This window comes from Nanorana parkeri, unplaced genomic scaffold (genome assembly GCF_000935625.1).
Source record: "Nanorana parkeri isolate BGI_ZX_2015 unplaced genomic scaffold, ASM93562v1 scaffold110, whole genome shotgun sequence".
Lineage (NCBI taxonomy): Eukaryota > Metazoa > Chordata > Amphibia > Anura > Dicroglossidae > Nanorana > Nanorana parkeri.
The window spans coordinates 2,044,120-2,070,633 of NW_017306378.1; the positions used below are offsets into that span (position 1 = coordinate 2,044,120).

General features: G+C 39.0%; 1 protein-coding gene across 4 annotated transcripts in view; it reads left to right on the plus strand.

Annotated features, from left to right (window-relative positions):
• The window catches only part of DPP6 (dipeptidyl peptidase like 6), a 1,045,284-nt gene that overhangs the window by 824,013 nt on the left and 194,757 nt on the right, over nucleotides 1-26,514 (plus strand). For all 4 annotated transcript variants that reach the window (XM_018553126.1, XM_018553123.1, XM_018553124.1 and 1 more), the window contains exon 4: nucleotides 279-373. In XM_018553126.1, the coding sequence (XP_018408628.1) occupies nucleotides 279-373 (95 nt within the window). The remainder of the gene's footprint in view (nucleotides 1-278; nucleotides 374-26,514) is intronic.

Here is a 26,514-nt window from a genome sequence, read left to right on the forward strand (position 1 = left end):
TTATGTGAGCAAAAATTACTGTTCTTTTTATACAATTGGTTTTGCACAGGTTACTTTCGTAATTTGGTCCCATGTTTTGTATGACATAGTTATGATAGGGATGGGGTACCTAGATTATTACTCATTCCAAATATATTATTTTATAATCTTTTTGTAGTGTTTACTTTATTTTGTTGATGTTTTGATAATACAAGTAGCATGTTCATTCAATAACTGTTTATTTGTAACAATACAACTATGTTTACATTTCATCAATATCTTATTTCTTTTATTTCCAGGCAAGGAATTGTTATTTAGAACACAACAGGGTCATGTGGTGAAGCTGAATGTGGAGCGGAATGAGTCAACGTTATTGATAGAGAAGAAGATGTTCGTGAGTATATTTTCTAATATAAGACAGTGGACGCATGAGGCGATCAATGCCAATACTTTTATGCTGACAGACAATATTGGTTGATCACATCAAATGCTGGCAGTACATTAAAAAAAAAAGTTATTTAGCAGTACTCTAAAAAAAAGATATTTAACTCATAGCAACCAATCATGAATGATGTTTATTTTCTCTGTTTCAAAATAATGATGTTGATGGAAAATGTATAGTCTTCGCATGATTGGTCTTTGCTTCTATAGAATTGGGCACAGTTGGACTTATTTATTTGCTGATGCAGATTAATGCATTCTCTATGCAACATCTAGAAACATCATAAAGGCTTTTGTGCAAGTTTCTAGAACATTTATATAAGATGCTGACTTTCACCCATGCTGTACATGGTTCCAGGTACACCACCGCCGGAACCCATTGACAGTTTGAACGCTAACAACTATGTTTGATGAGTAGAAACCAATCATAGCTGCTCCTGCTTGAATGTTCACTGTAGCAGCTAGTGACAGCAATCATTCAGTGTAATTTTACAGAACTGTTACAAAGTTACACTGCTGCAGCCATGATGTGCAAATCTGCAGGAAACCTGTCACTTTCCACATCCTTATTTCCTTTATTTAACAAATGTTCTAATTTGTAGACATGTGCGATTCGGTTCGTTCCGAAATTCGTTTTGGACGAATTTTCGGAAATTCGGAGATTCGGATGCATCCGAATTCCGAATTACAGCTAAGACGAATGCAAACGAATCCGAAATTCCCGTTTTCCCGAAATTCGTTATTGGACGAATTTCTTTGCACCATTGACACCATTTTAATTTGTTCTCTGTTATTATGCAGTTTTTGTTTATGTTTGGTTTTTTTTGGGGGGGTGTGGGGGTGGTTGGAGTTGCTGTGTTAAAGTGACATGGAAACTCTGGAGTTAATTATTTTGCCTTGTATGGAAAAAGTTCCAGTGTCTCTATAAGGAATATTGGCATAGGGGGCCCTGACTGTCATCTGTTGTGCTTACACAAGCTCGAAGTGACAATAAATACAGGAGTTAAATCTAAAAAATGCATTTAGGTACCTTAACTATTAACGCATCTTATTTGTGTATCACTCGGCTGCAGATCCTCAAATCATCTCTGAATTGGTGCTGACACTGTCCTTCCTGTTCCCCATGGTCCCTGTGTGTAGTGTAAAGTAGCCACCACTCCAAGCTCACTCACGTGATAGACTACAAGCTCAATACAAATTACTAAACTAAACATGAGATTATAGTCCATCACAGGAACAAGCTTGGAGTGGTGGTACTTGAATCCATTTTTAAGTTTAACTCCTAAGTTTTTATGTCACTTTAAATCTGAACTCCAGACACATAAAAACCATACTTCATTGGTATATAGGTTCATCAAGTTTTTTTTTATTAGATACATAATCATAGCATTGAAAAACCAGTAGCAGAATAAAACTTCAACTTTGTATCCACAATAACATAGTTTTAAAGCGACTTAAAACTGGGAGTCACTGGTTAAAACTGGGGAACAAAATATATGCTTCTATGTTATCTAAGAAATTTCGACCTCTTGTTTGAACCCAATAGGCATATACCTAAAATGAAAACATATTAACCTGGTTCATAAGGAGTAAATAGTTGCTAGACCTCGAATAGTTAATATGGAAAAAAGGATTGTGAATACAATCTATAACAACCAATCAGAATTAATTTTCCACTGATCTGATGTTAATAAATAGGAGTCTGGTTGGTTGCTGTGAGTTACCACATACTATATTGTCATTATTCTTATCACTACTTTCTTGAATAGTCCTGATAATGTTAATGGTAAGCTGATCTGCAGAAGGGCTTTCTCTGTGTCAAAACAGTAATCGGAATTTTTTCCAAGCGGTTACAATATTTTGCCGGCACTGCTTCTTGTCTGCCTACTATGGCTGGTGTCTGGTCCAGGACTTTAACCCCTTCGTGACGGGAGACGTACACTGTACATCCAGCCAATGGCCCTGTTTGAACAGAGACATGAACTATGGTTCAGCTCCATGATTAAAAGACTGCATGTGCAGCTCCTGTCAGATACAGTAAGTCTCTTGGTTTACTGCCACAGTGATTTGCATTTTAGTCAGGTAATAATGTGATTTGGGGGACTGGGTCAGAGACAAAGCTGGACAGAAAAATAAAATTTTAGGTTAGAAGCTACTCAGTAGGAATTTGCATTGGTTTATTTCTCTGCTGCTCACATGAAATGAGGGAGAAAGAATGACACCAGATACTGTACATAGGGAATGGCTTACTAAAGGCAAAGTGTATTAAAGTAGGATTAACCTATAGTTCCTTTAAACATACAATCATTGGAATGTCTGAAGGTCCTGACCGGAGGTTTGAAATAAATAAAGGATCACTTAAAGAGCAGTTGCAAGAGACAAGTAAAACCAGTCGGTTAAAGAAGAACTCCGGGAAAATCACAAACCTACCCTTGCTGTGAGGCTACCCCCGCACTAAAAGGGTTAAGTGCTCGTTTTGTCTAGGGGGCTTAAATAAAGCAGTTTTACTTACCTGATCCTCAGTTCTGCGGCAGTTCTCTCTCCCAGGGATGTGCGGTCAGGGGAGGCAGGTGAGGCAGAGCCTCACCTAGTTTTATGGAGAAAAAGCTGTCAGCTTCAAGCCTGAAGCTGACAGCTTTTTCTCCATTTAGATCAGGTTCTATCAGGTTACAGAGCAGGGAAATCCTCCCTGAAGTGTAACCTGTCATGGATGGAGAGCTGCCTGTTACTTACAGACAGCGCTGCACCCAGCTTTTGACAGGTAGTTAGGTTGCACAGTAGTGGGCTTTCCCACTGCTTGTGTAACCTAACTACTGAGGCAAGAGCTGTAACAGCCCCTACTCTTTGTTAGAGGCGTGAGCTCTGTGGATGGCTTGGACCAAAAGCCTCACCCGGAACGAGGTACCGCATGTCACTGCTCTCTCCCCCTCTGCTTCAGTGATGAAATGTCCCTCCACACCCTCACATCTGATGCAGGTCTATGGACCTCCATAAGATTTGATAATGCCAAAGGCCCTTAGAACACTGAAGCCCAGAGAAGTAGAGGCTGTGGGGACTGTCAGAATGTTTACGCTGAAAAAAAAAACAGTGTTCAGGATCTAGAATTAAGAACATTCCCTACTCATTTTCATAAATTACCTGATAAGCTGAGTTATTTATTTGCACTAATTTGAAGATGAAATAAAAAGCTATAATATGCAAAAAAATATATATTTATTAACTAAAAATCAGTGCAAAATAATCAAAATATAATTGGTGACAATACATATTAAGAATCAAAATATGCCATAAGATTGATCAGCAAAGATGATAATTAGAAATAAAAACCATAGGATATTGTTCGAATTAGTAATAAAACGTACATATCTCTTGAAATGCAGCTAGTAACACTCTCAGTAGCTCAGCGGGATGTGAGAAAACAATGTGCAGATTCAACACGTGACCTCTCCCAGCAAAATATATATTCAAAGCTCTCAAAGTCCTTTCTGCCCATGAACTAATTTAGAATACTATGCAGAGGTCTAACTAATCAGCCAAGAATCTATCTGAGGTGAAGATAAACTTCCGCTAAGTTATTTTATTTTTATGTATATATCACAAACCAAACCATTGACTAGAAACTAAAATCAATTTCTAGTCAATGGTCTGCTTCGAGGAGACTCCAATGAGAATCCCCCCCAAAAATTGAAATGAAGACAAAATTTACTGCAGCTAAAATGACTTTAAATCAATTCCGATGCTAGTAATAACTGACTGGTTAGACTAAATGGTTTAGTTAGATATACACGGCTAGTATAACCTGCCTACAGATAAATGCAAAGTTATACCTTACCACTACTCTGGAGATTCTTTGGTATCAGTGATGTCAGCTTTGTGTCAGTATAAGGACTGGAGATGTTTTGCAACCTCTCAGTCAGCTTCTGATCAGCTCCCTACTGTGTATGTGTCCGTGTGTTGTATGTGTCAGTTTTTCTCTCCCCCTCTCCCAAACTCTCTCAACTTTTATCACCTAAAAACCCGGGAGAGCCACGCTTATCTCACTTAATTATGACGTCACGGCCCAGATCATCTTACTGCAAAATTATCCCCGCAATTATCTTAAGAGGGCAATGTTGGACTAGGAATAATTTTGGATTTTTCCTTAAAATTCCTATATTATGTCTTGAGTTGACCTCTGAGATTCAGCTTGTATAGAGCTATAAATATTAGATATGCTAGCTATCTTGACAAAACTTGCCAGACATTTTGGAGACTAGTGTCTCTTTAAAAGATATATTGTTTGAGAAAGTTAGAGAGAGTTTGAAAAAATATATCTTTCAGACATGCAACGAGGATGAGGTCATTTGTACTGAGAGATTGTAGTTACCTAAATTATTTCACTGATTACAGACAAAATAATAATGTACTTAATATAATTATTTGTAATTTCGAAAACACCATATTAATAATACATATTAATATATGTCAATAAGTAAAACCAAATAATATAAGGTATATATTAAGCAAATATTTAGATGCTTAATTTAATAAAAAATAATACAATTGAATATGGCATTAAAAAATATATAATTACTAAATTAAGCAAATATTTAGATGCTTAATTTAATAAAAAATAATACAATTGAAATTATTGGTTATACCATTCCTATCAAAAGTTAATAATGCATACAAGATATCTTTTAATGTGAGCTCTTTTTCCTATTTTGAAAAGATGAAAAAAACACTATGGTGAATTGTTATTTGTCCTTTGTAAAGCTTGAGACATGGCATCTCCATTAATCTTACAGTCTAACACAGTCTAGTACCATGGTCAGTCCTTATCTCGTCATCGTTGTCTGGTACACCCACAATTTACAACCTAGGAATCTATGCTGTAAGAGCCCTAGAACTGCTGATGAACATTCTATTGTCCAGAAACCATATACTCAAGTTCACCTTATATACTGATAGAATATTAAGAACAAAATGGCTTCCAGTATGCCCATGTTACATTATGTAGAGATGATAAGTTCAGACATTACAGTTTAATTCCGTAAGCGCTGAATGGTTCTTAGTGTGAGTTCTCTGCAAACCATTGCAATCAGACTTTGCAGAGCTCCTCAAATGTGAGGTACTTTCTTACCATGCTTTGTTCCTCATTGTGTCTCTGTGTGAAGATGACCATCTTGGTTGAGACAGGTCTTTGCTTCCTCATGTCAGAGTGTCCAGCAAAGAGAACAGTGGGCAGTACAATATTGACCGCCAAATCTCCTGAGACTAGCAGTCAGTGGCAGCAGTGCCTTAGATCTCACAATGCAGAAAAACGGCTATGGGGTTACATGTGTCTAGGCACCCTCACATACCAGGAAGTGCTCTGCTATTTTTCAGGAGGTATTTAAGACAAACGATAAATGTAAAGGTCATGTACAATTAACATTTCTTAATGCTAAAACATAGCAAACCTTCAGTTTTTGAGTTCACTTCCACTTTAACCTTTCAAGACAGGTCTAAATCTGATCAGTGGCTCAGATGCAGTAAATAAAGATGCTTTAATGCAACAGATGTATGTATCTAATAGACATCACTGTCCTGCATGTGGCAAAGGAGAAATATGAGATGAGTGGAATTCATTCATGCCAATAGTTAGAGCTAACGTGTAACACTGCAGCTGTTACGCATGGGCTCTATAGATCGAAAACTGAGTGTTGACTGTCAGTCATCGCTCCCCACAGGGATTACCCCCTCCCCTTTCCATTCCTCCAGCACTGGCTGGAGGGAAAGATGGGGTAGTGTGCGGGCACAGCTAGCTCTGGCTCTAGAGAGGCAGGTAGCGGGGTGGATCCCATCAATATTTTTGGGATCCTTCCGGGCTGCAGTGCGGTTCTGTGCTGTCAGCATATAGTAGACATGGGCGATTAGTTTTGTTACGAATCGAAATTCGTACGAATTTTCCTGAAATTCATAGATTCGTAAGCATACGAAATCCGAATGGCAGTTTCCGAATTCATATCCGAAATACGAAATTCCGTTAACGAATTTCGGATCCGAATTTCTTTGAAACAGGAACTAATATTACCCCTGTAAATGAGGTTGAACAACATGACAATATTTTTTTTTAAATACGAAATACGGATCCGCTGCTGCTGAGGGTTGCATTACAATACACAGGCAGGAACTACGAAATTCCGTTGACGTATTTTCGTTCCATTACGAACATTCGTTATATTGAAGGTAAAAAGCAAAGTACATTTATATTGGAGTTGATGGTAGTTTTTTTTAAAGTCCGAAATACGGAATTCGGAATACGGAATCCATTAACGGAATTCGTATTTCGTTTTGGTTGACCAATCAGAGGTTCTCTTTTTCGTTCCATTACGAACATTCGTTATATTGAAGGTAAAAAGCAAAGTACATTTATATTGGAGTTGATGGTAGTTTTTTTTAAAGTCCGAAATATGGAATTCGGAATACGGAATTCGTATTTCGGATAAAAAAACAACTACCACATCAACTCCAATATTAACAAAGGTATTTTTGCTTTTTAACTTCATCATAACGAATGTTCGTAAAGTTACGAAAATGTGCCGAAATTAATGGAAATACGTATTTCGTACGAATCCGAATTGAGTTTCGGATACGAATTCCGAAATACGAAATAATGGATATTACGAAACGGAACGAAACGGAACAAATTTTTTGACGGCGCACAAGTCTAGCATATAGTGGGCAATACACTAATAAATGTCCTCCTGTTAGCCAAAAGTGAACTATGGCCAAAAAAAAACGTCTGGCTCTTTTAAGGTGCTTGTGCATTAAAAGTTGTCAGGCCAAATGTGTTCTTAGGGTTACAGTGTATTGCCTACAGTGAAAATCTAAAATGGACATAGACAACATCAACAAAAAAAAAGCCTGAAAGACATTTAAACCCTTTCCCACTTTGTCAATACATTGGCTAGAAGTCTGAATCAATATATTATACATTCATTTCTTTTATTTAATCAAGAATATAAAATCATTTCACTAACAATTTTACATAAGGGGGTCTATGTGCTTCTTAAGAAGCACATGTAAAAATACATTTTTACAGCATCACAATCCAAGCTCGATCATTTTGTGGTCCCTAGGCATCTTTTCCTGGAATACCTGAGAAAATAGCATACTCAGCGGACACCTGTTGCAGTGACAACTGTCAAATGTGAGATTTCCCCTAACATCCTGTCATATCCTTGGGGCAGAAAGTAAAAGGATGTCCAAAGCCTTCCCCATTACATAAAAACGTTTAGATGGAGTTTCACTTGACATATCACTTTGATCTTAATTAACCTTCATTTTATAAACTGTAAGTACAATTCTGCCTAATGGTAACCCACCAATATAAATTGGGAATAGGTTACCACAGCATTAAAATGCATATGTTGTGTATATATTTTCCCGAAACACAGATTGTTTAGAAACATCTGGATGTCTTTTATTCCCATAGAAACCAGTTTCTTTAACTTTACTGGCAAGACAATTTGCTGTAAATGCTGTTTCCAAGTTTCAGATTTCTATTTCTGACAATGTTAAAAATGTTTTCTTGCCATTTATTGCCACGTATATGTGTTTAACCTTAAGTATTGGCTTTCATGTGTTCTTCTCTCCAAGAGCAAACTTCTTAACAATAATAACCTTGAGAACATTTTACACTAATCTTGCATGTCCTTAAGACTGCTCACAGTATTTTCATCCAAAATCACAATATGCAGTAAGAATAAATGATATGACTAGAGCATCTGTCCTTCATATTTCTCACCTTTTCACGCACACCGAGTCTCATAAGCTGTAATTTAACATCTCTTTAAAACACAATTAACCAGCAACTTGGGCTCTAAAAAGAGATGCACAGGAGCAATCACTGCTAGCTAGAAAGTATTACAGCAAATATGTAAATATATATAGTCTACTTATTAAGGAAGGATGGAACACTGATGTTAGTAAAGCAAACAGGCTTTTTAAGGGGAAGCTACACTGGCTTTGGGTGATGTTTAGGTTTATTATTTTACTATATTTACCATATATATTGTGAGAACTCACCTCAATCAGTAGAACATTAACCCCATCGCGACCAATGACGTACTGAAGTGGGCCTGTTTAAACAGATTGGAACTCGGCTTTACAATAGAAGCGGTTCTGGTAGCTCACCTGCCGCCAGATCACTCTATGGGCCGGTAAAGTGACTTTACCGGCCCATTACCTTAAAAAGGACTTTTTAAGGTAATGGGTCACCACCAATATTCTATCACATGGGGAGGCTTATAAGCCCCCCTATGTGATAGCAAATAAAGTACAGTTAAAAAAATAATTCTAGGACCAATATTTACCAGTATCTCTAAACTGATGACCTGTAGCAGCTTTTAAAACATCATATATGGACTTTTTGGGGTGTTGAATGTGGTCACCGTTTCACAGACGTACGCATTTTTTAACCTGGGCATGTTGGGTATCTATTTACTCATCATAACCTCATCTTCTATATTTTACAAAGAATGTGTATTTTATAGTATTACAATTTATCTTAAGTGCATTTTTCACTAAATATTTGGGTTTGATAATATAATGTAACATACATATTTGCAACTGCATTATATCATGTTTGCAAAAAACAAAAAAAAAGGCCTTGGCAGAGAAAGGGTCCTAATGGGGTTAAGGACACTTCCATTCACTTAAATCTTCTTTTCAGAGCTTTTTTGCCCACTTTTAGTGACACAAAAATTTAATAAGTCCACACAGGTTTTCCCTCGCATCGGTTTTCCAACATAATGTGCACACAGTACTTGCAAAAAGAACACAAATTCAGAATCTTGGCTTTTTTGACCCATTGGTCCTCTGTCTTTGTTTCTTTTTCAGACTAGTCCCAATGGTTTCTCTCTCACAGTCACACATGTTCTTTATTCAACTTACTTGCCACACAGGCTGGTTTTCCCAACAACTTTCCACACAGGCTGGTTCCAGGTTGGAGCCTTCCTGACTCCTGGGCAGAGACCTCCCCAGTTTCCCAGGTGGAACAACTCACTTAGCAGGTTGGGAGATCTTATAGAGGCCCTAATCAGCCAGCATGCTTCAGCCGGGCCTGTTACCAACAAGTCTCCAGCCCCCTCAGTACTTAGCCCTAGAGGAAGAACTGCAGTATTACAACTAAATCTGGACCATACATATCTGCCATCTATTAAAATAATAACTGATGATCCTACCAAGAAGGGTCTTGTTTAGTCACCTTTTATGGTTGACAACTGTCTCTCAGTTGTGCCCCTGTGTTGTCACCCTGTAACCACAGCTGGCTTTGACACTATTTGTCAACCTTTTGGTCGCTTCTTATGTCCAGCTTGGGTGTATCTTTTGAAGGAGCATCTTAGGTGGCATCTATCTTGGGGCACTTGAGACCACAGGATCATTGCTCCTCCCTCTTACCATCAGTGTGGTCACATCATGTTCTCTACAGAATAAAACTTTACATCCTTTCCTTTATATGCTGTTTGTATTTCTAGATTTTTTTAATGGAAACTAAAGACATGTTTTTCTTATTTTTGCTTTTGTTAAATTTTAGGGGAAAACTTGTACTTTGTTCTTTAAAAAAAATAAAACACCTATACTGGACACAAGTTTATGAAAGGACCAGGAGGAACTTTCATGTGTTTTTGTCTGATCTATGAGAGGGCAGCTGTTTAGACTATGCACAAGGGTCCTGTGGCTTTCCTTTATTTCTCTGGTGCCCGGGGCTCAGAACTAGTTACACAGATGTTTGTATGGAAAAAGCTGCAGGAAGTGTTTTTCTTTTGATGTACTGGTGACCTATTTTACCAATAATCCTTTGGCAAACAGAAATGTTTCTTCCTGATATCTATTGCAAAGAACATTTGAAGAGAAGTTGATGACTCTTTTAGGGCCCTATGATTCAAGAAATGCTTGTGTATTGCAATATTGCTTTGTTACATCTACCAACAAGTACCAGGACTATCTGTCAATGAGGACTTCCAAATATTCAGCCCAGTGAAATGGAGCATGGAAATCAATAGCGGTATTACCTCTATTACATTACATTAGGCAAGTCTGACATTTTCAATGTCTCCCTACAGGCAACGCAGTATTGTATTCTTGTATGGAATACAGCATTGTGTTGTGTTTTCTGCCTGTTGATCTATCAAGGAGAACATTTTACCTCTTGTAATCTCTCCATGTTTGGAATACCTTGATAGCCGCTGTGTACCGGGAATTACACTTGCTGTGCTAGCAAAGTTTACATTCTGCTTCTGCCAACCATAACAATTGCGCTGCGTTTTTTAAAATCCTTAAATCCCTGTATTTGTACAGTCCTCGGCTAAAGTGTGAAGCATCCTATTCTATCAGAGAGCTGAAATGATATTTTGCACATTTCTGTCCCTTGGATAATACTTCTGATATGACATTTCTGGAGTTTCCAGACAGAAAATCCTTGCTGTTTGCTTCTTTGAAACTCATCAGATCCCTCACTATACAATCTGTACTTGAAGTACTTAAAGTTTTTTTTTTTCATACATCCAATTCGAAAACCTGCCTCTAATAATAAGTAAACCCTATGGATGAATATATTTTTTTCAGTACTCCCCGTCATTGGTCCTGGCAACCCCTTAAAAGAGAATTACAGATTATATTTCAACGTCTTAAAGAGACATCACTTTACCCATTTGAAGCCCATCTCCGACCCAAGTATACTCACCTTTACAGCCAGGGCAGAATGAGGTACCTAGGGCCCTCTGGAGAAAGTAAGAGTGGAAGCCCACCTTACAGCGGTGCACAGCGCTCCATTGCAAATAAAGGACGTGGGTAGCTATGAGTGGGGTGTGGGAATATTTTTAGGGGCATGGTTTAATGGTGACATTTCTACATATTGTTCTATGCCACCATAGTACACTATATCATTAAATTACAACACATTATATCAAGCCATAACAGCAAATTATATTATGACACTGTAGGAAATTGCACAAAGCAGTTACAGCAAATGATATCAAGCTACAGCAACAGTTATATTATCCAGCGAGAGCATATCACACCACAACTGCAATTACATCAGCCAGCATGAGCTTAACAAACTGCAATAACACATTATACAATGCTAACATAGTCATTTTAAATCAAGTGACAACATCACAAATACATATCTTCTCACTTTATCATTTAAGAATGGGGGACAGAGTGCAAAGATGAAATGTGGCACACATTCATATGCAACAGCATCGTTGAGGACCTTGCTGGATTACGCTTGTAGCTTGGGCAGATGTCTGGAACTTTTAATTATACAAAATGTTTTGTAGACATGACCCCCTCCGCAGCTGCTGAATTTTCACAGCCTCCCCTAGCCTTCCTAATTGTGACCTGCAGTACACTGCACCCAGACACTCACCCGTGCACTGGGTAGAGAGGTTTGTGGGTAGAGGATACCCTAAAAAATCTGCAAAAATCCATCAGATCAGTGAACTTTTTAGGTCTATTCATCTTTTGACCTCTGCCAAAGGTCAGCTGTAGAACTGTTTGGACCTTTGCCACAGATCAATATAGATTTTGTAGGCCCAGATGGTAGGTTAACTTTTAGTTTCTTAAGCCTTCGCCACAGGCCAGTTGAGGACCATTTAGAGGGCCCCTGCCAGAGGCCAGTTTAAAGCACGTTATGCCCAGCCAGACAGCAAGGAGAATAAACACTCTTTACTTGGCTCTGGCTGTTGTCAGTCCAATCCTTCATTCTCATCATTTTCAAGCCAAGGGGGTCGTGTCTGCCCCTAAAATGCGCTTGCTGTTTCATCAACACAATTATTATTGTATATCAACACTACTCTTTATGGACTCTGACATACGCTTTGGTCTGGCACTATTTTGTTTTCTGTCCCTGAGTTGCTCTCAGTATCACCTAGACTGTACGTCATTGAGCTGTCCATAGGCTAATGAGATACCTAAAAAGCAAGTTAGTTCTATCATGCAGGTTAGCAAGAGACTCTTTCCAGCATCTCTAAAATAGTCTCATAATTTGAAGTCCTCCAGGCAAGGGGCCTGGAAGGCAAAGACTGGATCCTGTCACACTTACATCCTCACCAGGCAGAGCCTGGGAGACAAGGGCCCTAGAAGGTCTCTCCAAACATTTATTCTCGACCCTAATTCGCATTATAAACTGCTTAAAATATGAGATATGCAGTAGATCTATATCTCTTACTTATGAAGGACACAGTATCCTAATATATTATTCTTAGCCTAAAATATATCTAAACCCAAGAACAAAATTGGTATATATTACATCTAACCAGTCCTTAGATGTGTTTTCTATTTTCAAGCTGATAGAAATCCAGTATCCTAGTAATTTCCTCTGTACTCAAACAATGTTATCGGCTATCCTAGCTATCTTCTGTGAATTACACAACCACCCCTACCTATGTATTGAAGGAGAGGGAAGGTGTTTGTAGTCCAAAATAGGAGAGAGCCTAGGGTGACAATGCTGCTCCTCTGTAGATAGAATGTGGTGACTAATTGTTGTCAACTTCCAACAGGAAGTTTGTTGCTGGCAGGATTAAAAGGTGAAATTAAAGGGGAAACAATTGCCTTTAGAAAGCAAATTATTGCAGCCACTACATCATAGGACTGATTACCTGCAAAATATTACATTTTAGTTTTTTTGGCTACGAATACACTTTAATGTAATATTGTTTTTATTACCAGCTAAAGATGGGCTGGCATTTAAAAAATCCAGTGGTTTGATGTACTGCAACTGCACATGCAGCGTACCCTTTGTATGTGCATCGTTTTTTTATCTTTAAAAAGAAATTCTAAAAGGTCCAATCTATAGATCTAGTCTGATTCACAAATATGCAGGTTCCAGCACTCGGACTGATCCAGATCATATCTGAGTTCATTTGATCTGGTTCATGCATCTCCATGACTGCAATAGACAGCCTACGATTGAGAAGTCATCCCCATACCATGGCATTCTGCAATCTCGGCTACAAAGGTGATTCCCTATTATGTCTTTGACATTATACAGTATATTTCGGTGTTTGCAAAATTCATCTGTAATTCCTTCTGTCAGAACTATCAACTCCCATAGCTCCTGTGTATTTCACCTGTCAAACTAGCATAGATGTTCCAGCAAGCACAACAGATGCAGCCTCAGAGTCAAACACGGGAAATCTGTGCGGATTAAATAAATGCAAAGCGCTTTTTAAAACTGTAACAATAAGCATTGCCGAGCTCTAGAACTCTCAATCTTTATTGCTCCCAGTAACATACCATTTCATTATAACTGTAGCAGCTGTAAAGCGAGCCAAGGGTATTCCTATGCTAATAGGAAAGGAATTCTCCATAACAAGAAGTTTCCAGGAAGTTAACACTAACAAATCCTATTTTTCAAGCCATACTCAATAGCCAGAGTATGCTTTATATTTATTCCTCCGTGAATATTTAAGTTCAAACTATTTAACTTTTTTTCTTGTAACCCGCTATGACTGATTTTTGGAAACAGCAAATGAAGGAATTGTCTGTGGCATTCAACCATTTTATTTAAAATAAAATTGACCCATTGGAGGCTTCATTTAAACATGAACATTTTTCAGTTTTATTTCACAGTACAGGTGATTACCACTCTTGCCCTTTCATAAGGCTCATAGGTTAAGTATTTATAAAGCCAAAACATTTTTTAGTTGTGCATAGAGTGGGGAATGGTTAAAGACCCGTACAGTTTAATTTTTTATGGGTGGGGGTGGATTCCCTTTGCTTCATGTGAAGGAGACATAATAGGACATAACAGGTGTCACCCCCTGGAACATTTTCCCTTCTGTAACTATGACCATAAGTTTGGATTTCCCATCATGTTCTAAACCTGCTAATAATTGTCAGCAATAAAAATCTGACAGAGGTCTCCAGATTTTCAAAACTAAACAAAAACGTTTGTGTGAGGTGGCAGCTGGGATATTAGGGTTTGCATGTGTTTTTGATTGTTTCCTGTGTCTGGATTGGAGGATTTTGGGTACTCTTTATAAGTTGCCAGTGTGCTGGCCAGTTTCTGAGGAGGAGTGGTGTGCAGTGATTCCTTGAACATCGTCCTGGCTCCCTCATTCCTGTACCCTCTGTAACGTCTTCCATGACAGCTTTGATACACTTTAAAAGAGAATAACACACATGTGTCCTTTTATTTTATATGCTTCCCACAAAGTTGTCACTAAGATGTCATCACAGGTGATAGTATGCAGCTTGCAAACTTCACATATTCCAAGAAGTCTCAGAGTAGTAGGATGAATCCATCACGTCTGTTTTAAGGAAATAGTGAACTTCACTTAAAAAATGATTCAGTTCCTCCTACCTATCTCCTCAACCTGATCTTATCTACAACCTTTTCCCACCAAGCAGCTGCTTACCTCTCCCTGACAGTCTTGTCTCGTGTTTACCTCCACTGGCCCAAAATCTTCTGTGGCACTGCCTGCCCTGTGCAGTAACTCCCCATACACATGGTTAAAGTGGACTGTTTTAGGCAAATCAAACGTGTCCTCTAAATTGTATTGCCTCCTAAACCAAAATTTTAACCACTGACTTGGTAAAATCCAATTACCAGCACCAGTTATTTTTTAAAGAGCATTATCTGCATTATATATTAAAATTTAACAAGGGGAGAAAAACCTTTACAATGGTAGTGGCAGGTGGAAGGAGCAGCGAACTTAGGAGTAGAGGTCCTGCCACCAAAGTTGCTGGAAGGCAGAAGATGAAACTGGATGATTCAACCCACCAGCATCTATTCAAAATAAAAATATCAATTTCACATGGACTGACTTTAAAACAACACCTACACTTTCCTGTTATTCCAATTCTTTTATGTGTTTTATGCAGTGGCGGAACTACCACCACAGCGGCCGATGCGGTCGCTATGGGGCCCGCGGAACTGGGGGGGGCCCGGATCCCTGCTGCTCTCCCCCACTTGTATGGGCTGAGGCAGTGGGGATCCGGAAAAAAATGGAACAGTTTGTGAATGAATGGGAAGCCTCAGTACTGGGTGCTTCCCATTCACTGAGTGCTGAGGCTGCAGAAAAGGACATTGAGGACTCTGTGTCCCCAATGTCTTTTTCTATTTCAAAAGGGAAATGTCAGGGGTCTATTTAGACCCCTAATATTTTCCTGACGTGATGCATTGTCGTGCATTGTGATACCTTGTGTTGTAATTAAATATACGCCTGTATCATTTTATCACAACACAAACACCAACACAGCGCAAAAACCATTTATAACATACATCGCTTATTTACAGTTTAGCATTCCTTCATTTTTTTATAATCCCCCTTTCCTCAGCCTCTCATTGGTGTGGCAGTAAAAGTATAAAAGTAAAGTGTTAGGCCTCATTCAGGCGCCATTCACACCAGGGCGGAAGCGTTTCACTGTGGCTTCCGCACGATTTTTGAAAGAGCATTTTTGGCTGTTTGTAATCAGAGCTGAAACGCAATTAAAAGCACTCAAAAAGTTGCTAGTTACGCCCCTTGTTTTTTGTACCAGCATTCTTCACAGATACAGTAAGAGAAGGATGGAGGATCATAGCCTACATATTGATATTATTACGGTCTAGCAGGTATTTTCTTATTTTATGCTATAGTTTTTCAAACAATATTGCTAACACATTTCTGTACACAAAATCCCATACTCACAGCAGCATAAGTCATGTTGATTGAACTAGTCTATCAGATAATGTATTAGGGAGCAAAAAGAGCAAGATGCGAGGCTTTCAATAACATCCGGAGAAAAAATCCTCAAGTAAGACTGTTCATTTACTAGCTAAATGTGTATAGAATACTCTCTAGGTAGCCGAGTGTATGAGCCACATAACATGCATAATTGAAATTATATTGCCTACAGCACTCACACATTTCCAAATGCATTTGAAAACTAGAGTCCTGATTATGCGGAGCAGATTAATTTCACAAACCTTTGTGTTCCTCCAAATCCATCCTTTATGTAAAATACCCAAGCAAATATTGTATTTATTTATTTATTTTTAGCATGTAAGAATATTATATGTCATGTGTCTTACCTTGACTGACAAAGATTAATAACACTGCAGAGCAGACACACAGCAAAGTAATTGCTGACCTGGCAAATCTGTTTAGTACCAAGTACATAGACCTAAGAATGAGGAAAATAACCCATGTGAAGGAACTGTCAGGTCCTAATCATGTGTATAGAAGTGAATTTGCATCTACAGATGCTCTTTGGGATTATAACATCAGGATACATAATAACATTTTTGCAAGCCGTGTTATATTAGTTTATGTTTTAATTACTAATTTACCTCAAATGATTTGTACGGCCTTGTACACATGGGCTTTGTTTTATTTTAGTTTGTAAACGCTTGTCTAAAAAGATCATCCCCACACCTAGCTAACATACAAGGTCGTGAGTATATACCAGCGTATATATGACTACATCATACCCCAGGATACCCCCCACTCATAACCATTCCCTCCCGCTTCCTCCGAAACTGGGGTAACTTGTCAATATAATTTCAACTAGTGATCTGATAATATAAGATCACCCGTTTGTAGAATATGTGAACTTTTGCTTTCAATGTTTGATTTGAATTGTAGTATAAGATCTTATATTATACAAAGATGGAAATAATCAGGGAGCCGGCTGGCAACCTGTCTGTATGCGTATATGCTTGATATATTTTATCTAACAGTTGCATTTTATATTGTATTTTATAAAACCCAATAAAGATTTACATGCTTAAAAAAAAAAAAAAGATCATCAAATTGGGAAAGCATTTACAAAGTATTTCTTTGTTCCTGAAGCTCTTAAAGTACCCTATAGCTCCAGACTGCACATGCTGAATATAGATTTTAAATTGGAACTATAGTGATTTATGATTAATTGTATTATTTTTTAAATCTTAGGATTTTGGTGGGATCCCTATACATAGAAGATAATAGATGTCCCCCTTCCTTTCAGACACTCTAAGGTTGATTTACCAAAAGGCAAATAGGTAATTCAAGGTCATTTGCACTTTGCAAGGGAATTTAGCCTTAGCTTAGAGAATGTGGTGGATATTTAATTGCAAAGAATACCAAAACATTAGCAAGGAAAATTAAAAAAACAATTTTTCCTTCAATGTGATTGGAAGATGGAAGTCATCAAAGCTTCAACTTATTCATTAAAATTCCCTTGCAAAGTGATCAGTCTATTTGCCTTAAGTAATCCAACCCCTCTGTCTCTGAATAAATCTCATTTCAGACACTCAATATTTGACTGTAACCCCTTTCAGGCAGAATATCTCTAAATTAAACTCCTTTCAGACACTCTGTCGCTCAGTGAAACCCCCTTTAAGTAGTCTGTCTCTGAATGAAGTCATTTTTAAGAAAGTCTGTCTCTGAAAGAATCTCCTGTTAGACAATCCAGGGTTGATGTACCAAAGGCAAATAGGCTGTTAACTTTGCAAGGGAATTTGCACTATGCAGGGGAAATTTCCCTTAGTTTAGTGATGAGTGGAAACTCCACTTTGTAAAGAATACCCAATGATGTGCAAGTACATTTTTTTTAAAAACAGTATTTTTTTCTTGAACATGATTGGGAGATGGAAGTCAGCAAAGCTTACCCTCATTCACTAAACTAAGGGCAAACTACCCTTGCTAAGTACAAATTCCCTTACAAAGTGTACAGCCTAGTTGCCTTTAGTAAATCAACCCCTCTGTCTCTGACCAAAACCCCCAATAGCACGCTCCATACATTACATAGTACACATAATACTTCATCCTACAATGTATTACTCAATAGCCATGCCCAGTGCTGGGCTAGAACTCCTGTATTGGAGGTGATAGGGTCAATAAAGAGAACCTGTCACATCCAAATGCTATCACACAGGGGCTTGTTAGCTCCTGTGTGATAGCAATAAAGTTAATTTTATCACTACACTATTTTTAAAGAGGCTCTGTCAGGTCTTTAAAGGGGTTAAATATGGGCTTCAAAAGAAGACATCATATATATCACCAGTGACCCATTTCTCCTACTTTCAGCTCTATAGCCTCAAAAAGCTTCTTCGGGACTCCCCACTTCCAGCAGTGCTGAATGCCTGTGTCCCGGTCACTCACACGGTGGTTCCCTCCTTTGACCCCTTATGTCACTGCAGGACTCAGTGGGGGCCAGGGGAAGGAACGGACATATGAATAGATAAGAGGCAGGAGAAATGGAGCACTGGAGAGGTTTGTATCCATTTGAATATGACTTGCAAGATTTCAGAAATAATGCATGTACTTTAAGTAATACATTTAAATAGTGTGTATGTGTTTGCAAGTACATATTTTAGCCTTCCAGACAGAAACACAAAATGAACTTTTCTTATAATAGAAGATCAAATGAGAGACTTCCATTATTCTTATTATACGAACAGCATGAGTCAGGAAGATCAGCACTTAAAGTTTAATTATAGTCCACCCTGACATATACATAATAAAGAAGAAGAATCACATCACGGATGCTCATTAAGGACTCAGAGGATTTTACTGCAAACACCATTACTATCTTGTGAAGCTTATTATGTGTTTGTATCGGCTGTGCATGAATTCTCAATACCTAAACATCTGGTTTTGTTATTGGTATTAAAATAGTTTTGCATATGGGGAGAAAGTAAAAAGTAGCTGTGAGTACCTATTATTTTCTGTTGAACATTTATAATGTATAACGTATAGTATGTGGAACCCTCAGCTGAAGGTACACTCTAGGTCAGGGGTAGGAAAATGTCAGCCCTCCAACTGTGGGGCAACTACAAATCCCCTGAGGCATTGCAAGACTCTGACAGCCATAGGCATGATTCCCAGAGGCAGATGTATGATGTGATTTCTATTTTCACCATGGCTAGAGCACCAGAAATGTGCATTTCAAGGAAACCTGCCATGAGAGAAACATGGAGGCTGCCAATGCTGTCCTCTCCTTCTTAAAATGCTTGTTACCGCACTGTCATGCTGAACCTTTCGGTTCACCACTTTAAGTCGTTGACCCGGACAAAGAATGTTGGACTTTTGTCTGGTATTCCTGATCTGCATACTTGTCCCAGTCAATGGGTCAGCCTAACAGAGAGGCAACTAACATTTTTAAAAGCTCAGAATTGACAGAAATTGTACTATAATTCGCTCAAAACAAGTTTACTTTAAAGCCAAATTTCAGGTAGTAAAAAACATCCTTAGGTCTCGTTGCAATACTCACCTTCTGTTCAGTGCTGCCCCCTTCCAAAAGTCCTCTCCTCCTCTAGATGGTGATCATTCAGCCCATTTCAAGCCCAGGCTGTCCTAGAAAAAACCTCTGGGGGTGCACCATCACACTCGCCTGGGCAACAATATGCACAGAGCATAGCTTACACATCATTATGTGAATTTTGTGCTGCAGTAGGGACCGCCACTGCCGTAGCAGAAGATCATCAAATGGCACCAAACTGACCATAAAAAAAACCTGGAATTGTAGTATGTATTTGGTGACTTTCATAAAAAAATATACATGCAGGAGGGTGGTGGGAGGGCTAAGTCGTGGGAGGTCAAAGATGGGCTTCAAAGTAACTCAAGTGACACAATCTAAAGATTAGACTTAATTGTCAATTCCACTTCATCCTGTATTACAGTTATTCTATATATACTGTAGAGTAATGGTTGTAGCTGCAAAGCCATATGTACTAGTGTGCATGTGGTTAACAAGTTAGAACTTCAGAGAGCATGGCAAGTTTCAGGCAAAGTAAGTCTTTAGAGCAGAAGCAACCTTGTTGAAGAAATAGTTATGGGCTGGTATCCTTCATCAGGACTGAGGGTACACAACATGTCTCTGAAAGGAACTGGAATCAACTAACACAGTAAGAATGTAAATATCCAGGCTACAGTATGTACCATAACGCTATAAAGCCTATAAGTGTGTTACCCCCATTGACGTGATTAGTATTAATTCATTGTTCACTCAACCATGAGTCATGACACCATGGACCCAAATCCATTTCTATTATAGGGCTAAATTATCATTGCATTTTAAACAACACCTTACTATGACAACGCAATATGAGGATCTCACATTTACTTTAGCTTCTATCAAATGTATCATTCCACCTACACAGAAAGAGCAGTAATTTACATCTAATTATATAAATCAAGTATAAAACTTACAACAGCCAGTAGTGCTAAGCACCAGGGAGGCAGGTGAAATCATGAACCAATATTACTATACAGAGGCATCCAAATTGGTAGTAAAGAGTTTGAGCCTAATGCAAGTCACTTTAAAGGAGAACTATGAGGTGAGTGCTTTTCACTCACCTCATAGTTCTAGCCAACCTGTGACAATGAGACTGTCACAGGTCGGCTCAGTAGATCGGGAGGTGAGCGAACACATGCCGTGACAGGGGGAGGGGCTGGATTCCCCTCTCCCCGTTCCGCTCCGGCTGCGGCGTCTCAGTATACCGCGAGCTGTAGCTCGCGGTATACTGAGCTTAGGGTAACGGGAGGACGCTAGTTTGTGTCCTCCCGTTACCCTAAGGAGAACTATGGGGAAAAACACTGACCCCATAGTTCTCCTTTAATATTTTAGTATTTTCCTTGCAAGAATTCTAAAGTACTTAAAGGAAATGTATAGCACTTTTGTACATATTTTTTTCCTGAATTTATTAAGATAGGATGAAAAAATACATTAGTTATTTATTTCGATTCAGGTAAACATAAAGGGGTCTATTCACGAAGCAGCCGAAGGATCTAGCCGTAGCTTCGGCCGATGCTTCGGCTAGCTTCAGCCCCAGGACCCCTTCGGTTCAGTAGAACCGAAGGGCTGTGGTACGGGCTATTCACTATAGCCCTACAGCTCCCGAAGTCGGCCGGGCGGCTCAGCCAAGCCGTAGGCATATGCTTCGGCTCAACTGGGCGCTCCGGGAGTCTTCCACGCCCTCTACTGCAGTTCTCCATCAGGTCCCCACTAGTGATTGACAGCAGCAGAGGGCATGTACAATAGCTAGTTTGCTATTGGCTATTGCAAATTGAAATAGCCAATAGGAATCTAGCAATGCATTCCTATGGCCAAATCTTTTTTTTTTCTTTTTTTTTGACGGCAGCAGAACCACCGGCCAATAGAAAACTGTTGGGCAGAGCTAGCTGTCATTGCTAGCTCCGCACAATCGTTTTCTATTTTTTTTTCTTTTACTTTTTTAACAATTTTTCTGTTCTGCTCGGTCCCACAGAGGGAGCGAGCAGAACAGCCGAGCCGAAGCCACGCGATGTACGGCTGATTTCAGCCGTACCAGCTTGAAGTGAGTAGCCGAACAGCGTTCGGCTCACTTCGCTTCAGGTCGGTCATTTACTCGGCTGCCTACAGTACCTTAGTGAATAGACCCCGAACTGTTGCATAGGAATATTTTGCATTCTTCTATTTAGCAGGTAGAGTTTTAGGCCAATTTTTTGTTTTCCTCCATCTCCTTATCAACTTTGTTATAAAAAGTTTGTTAACTGAGTTCAAAAGCTCAACCTGAAGTATACACACACACACAAGTAAATGAGTCAGAGCAGAGCCTCCTCACACTTTTCCCCTTCCTACAGATATGTGTGAGGCCTCAATCAGGGACATGGAGGTTGATTTACTAAGGAAGCAGAGGCTGGTCATCTAGCAAAGTGAATTTTCACAGCTTCACTAAGCTAATCTAACCAATACTCCAATCATTTCATAAATTAAACCCATTGTGAAAACAGATAGCTACTTTTTTAGGTAATGCATAGTGTTCTGGTATATCTTCACAATGTATTATATGTCTATCAGGGTTATTCACAAAAGGGTGAAAAGTTTGGAGAAGGCAGGAGAAGTGAACAATATAGGACAACATAGCTGAACTGGAAAGTGAGCTGAATTGGAGAATGTTTCTAAATCAGCTATTTTGGCCTAGATTGTTCACTTCTCCTGCCTTCTCCAAACTCTTCACCCTTTTTTGAAAAGCCCTGGATGTGTAAACAAATATTGTATATGCTATATATAGTTATATAGTACAAAAGGGATATTAAAAAAAACACATTAAAAATGTAATGCTTTAAAAATAAAATTGGCATCAAATCATTAAAGCTTGGTTGAAAATCGCAAAAAGAAATGGCTAAAGATGAATATAAAGATTTTTATCTTTATATATATTTTTATCTGGAAAATATACGTGCCTCCTTGTCCCTATTTACATCAAATGAATATACTTAAAGCAGTTCTGTGCTTCTGTTCCTGATATGAAAAGCCCTGAAATAAATAAATAATTAGTCTGAACGTACACATTGAGAGTACAATAGGCAGTACATTTTAGAGTGGAGAAAAAAAGTATATCATTTGCATTATGACCACTATATTATGAAAAGAATGACACAATGACAGCATGTATATTATATGGTGGGTGCAGTAATGAGGCACTTTAGCTATATACAGCTGTGGATCCATAGATTCCAGGTAATTAGTGCAGACTTGCTGTGTGAGCACATGCACTGGGCTATTTCCCTGGATCACGTGGCTTCAAATCAAGCTGCTCCCAGAGAGATGTTTATGTTGTGTACGCACACATCACCACTTCCCTTTAAAAAGGCAATTACTCTTTCTCTCCATCTTATCTTAGACTCTTTTATCTTACCTGTCTCCTCCGCAGTAAACAGCCGATCATCAGTTTAGGAGGAAATTGTTGATGAAATGCAAGGTGAATGTTTTCATCTTTGTTTGGCTGCAACCAGAGAAGCTTGCTGAAGAATGTCCTCAAATGACAGCGGAAAAAGTTTGACTATTCATAGCTGGAATACTAAGAAAATGTAAAGTAAAGTGTGAATTTCAATATTCTGTTTCAATGTTCTGTTAAAATTCACCACAATTCTATGGTCAACTTTCACCTTTTGTTTAAAGCAAATCTGGTATACATTCACCTAACATTCATGAACAATTGCTTCTTCAATAGGTCAAGTTCTCTCACATTTATCCTATTTAAAAAAAAGTTAATATTACCTTCCCCGCATATTCATCTTACATTCCCTCTGTCTGTTATTTAACAACATTTGCCTGGTTGAGTTGTTGAATTGCATTTGTACTTAAAAACCCCATTGCTATGAGGATACCAGTCTGCACGTGTGCATGTCTGGTTGGCTCCGGGGGAAGCATGCTGTTTTTTTTTTTACTTTTAACTCTCCTAGTACTGAAGTTATGTATAAACACAGTTTCAGCACTATGGAGAGCTCCTGCTGACAAATTATCCTGCAGGCTATAAAGCTATTGACAACTTACCGTAGCTCATGTTTGGAGAAAGTTCATCGGCAGCTACATTCACCTGCTGTACCTGCATCCTATTATAAATGGGTTGAATGTGACTGTTGCGTCCAGGTAAATGCCACTAAATTGGTGAACAGCAGTAACAGATCGCTAATTTCACAGCTAATCCATTGGAAATATACCCCCAATGGAAGATAGAAAAACGATGGATTGGGTACCTCCTATAACATTCAAGCTTCTCCAATGTTGTCCCTTTGTGCTCCCGACACTTCAAGTGCACTATTGTGCCTTTAGTGTGCCCCTTGTGTGCCTCCATTAATTCTGTGTTTTCATGCATTCCACCATTTGTATCCTCTGCTACCTTCCTACCCTCAGGTACACTCTAGAAATCACCTGGAGAGGTGGAAATCACCTTTCAGTGGATATGGACTTCTGTCCGTGGCACTCTCTATAAGTCACATTATTCCACAAGTATGAGAACATCAATATGGACCTTCAATATATATGACATGAACAAAGCCTTATTTATTAAAGTCAGCACATTTAAACAAAAGACAAAAGTCCTGCCTGAAAACATGTCTGCGCTAATGCCTCTATATGACAGAAAGCCCTAATATATGCACCTCTCTCAATTTATTTTCACTTTATTAGGGACTTGACTTGATTGATGTTTGGACTTAGCCTCTCCCACCTGTCTGCACACTGTCCAATAAGCATGCCTTAGTGGCCACTGACACTCTCATATTAGGCAGGAGGAGGACGTTTTGGGTATGGTTTAATCCAGAAACAGAATAGCCAGGCCTAAATTTAAGCTAAATCAAAGATACTCACTAAAAATTAGTTATGACTTACAAACAGAATAGCAGGTATTGTTATACATGATTGTAGATTGGACTCAATATTTTGAAAAACAACATCTGTACAGAGAGAATACATAGACTGCCACTGCTGATGTTTCCTGGGAATGCTACTACTCTGCTTCACTTCTCTCCAAATAAGACCCAGAATCAATTTAAGCTACTTCATCGCTAGGACAGCCAGGCAACCTACATTTAAGAAGGAGGTGAGCAATAGCAGCCTGTATATTCCACGCAGCAGATGTAGGTTTCCTTTAAATGTTTAGGATGGCTGATGGGTTCACTTTATGAGAACCAAACAACTAGATTCATAGGGTCTTTTTCAGAGAATAGGTGCAGATACTCACCCTCCCTGGGAAACACTTCTCCACCCCTTCCCCAGCTCCCAACACACCCTTTTTTAGAGACTATGGGGGCTATTCACAACGCTGTTCAGCTATTCACTTCAGTCTTTCAGCTGAGCCGAAGTGCAGAAGGAGTTTGTCTCAGCCGATCCAACATCCGGTTCCACTGAGCCGAAGCTCCGGCAGCTCACTCACTGCCGCCGTTCACCCCTATTCTCATAGGGGCTGAATGGCAGTAAGTGAATAGCCGAATGCCGCCGAGCCGCATTCGGCTCGGCTATTCTGCTCGGTACCTCCGAGGTAGCAAGCAGAATAGAAAAGAATGAAAAAAAAGTTGAAAAATAATTTTAAAAATGTATAAAAAAATAGGAAAATTAAAAAAGAAATAAAAATATTTTAAAGAAGGAAACAAATTTAAAATAATAATAAAAAAAAGCTGCATGCATTTCTGACCGCATGCAACGGACTCCCGCTGCATTATGGAGCATCTGACAGATGGTGGCAAAAGAAAAAAAAATTGGGCAGAGCGAGCGGTGACAGATAGCTCCGCCCAAATGTTTCCTATTGGCCAACACCTGGCAGAGTCTTGTAGCAGGTCCCGGCCAATAAATAACAACTGGGCAGAGCCGGACGTGATGCCATATCTGGCTCCGCCCATGTGTTATTGTTTAATGACAGATAAGCGTCCCCAGGTCATTTGGGGACACTGATCTGTCGTTACAACTGGGCAGGGCGAGCCGTGAGATCACGGCTGGCTTTGCCCAGCCATCATTTGCGTGGAGATCAGTTGGCTTCGGCCGACTTTTCTCCATGCTTCAGCTGTTACACTGCTAAGTGCTGCAAGCAAGGATTTAAATACCCTGTGCGACCAGCAGATATCGGAGATTTACCACTGCTCTCTCCCAAAACAGTATTCCAGTCAACAGTTCTCTCACTACCTAAGCAGTTCTGTTGATTGGAGCAGTGTTTCGGGGCATGTCAGACTGCTGGAGAACCAGGCTACAGCTTTGTGTGAGAGACCCATGGTCCAACTCTACTATGTACTGGCAACACGTGGGGGAATTTATCAACACTGGAGCAGACAAAATCAGGGGCAGTTGTCCAGGGCAACCAATTAGTGTATCTCTTCAGTTTGTTCAGTTAAGATTTAAAAATGAAAGAGAGAATCTGATTGGTTGCATGGAACAACTGCTCCAGATTTTGTCTGTTCCAGTTCAGATAAATTCCCCTCATAGTGTTTTAACCCTTGCTGGAGCAAGCCTGGTTGTGTTACAGTAACAAATAACAAGGGTTGAACTGGGCTTTAAGGTAACTAAGGAGTAGTGTTATGTTATTTATGATATATACAGTATATTTTATTTAGGAGAGGACCATTCTCTCATAAATAAATCAAACTAAACATTATTAAAACTTTTGTAATTTCAAGCAATAAAAATTATATTAACATTTTCAATCAAATCTAAAAAAAATGGAGAACTTCTGTGTGTGTGGTCAGCTTTGCTCATACTGCTAACGCTTCATCCAACTTTAAGAAGCCATATGCTATCCACCCAGTGGGGTATATATTTTTGTAAGTAGCGTATTTAAATCATACATGTATCCAAGGGGCTAAACTGTCATTCCCCGTGTTGTCTATTGTGCATTTAAAGAAT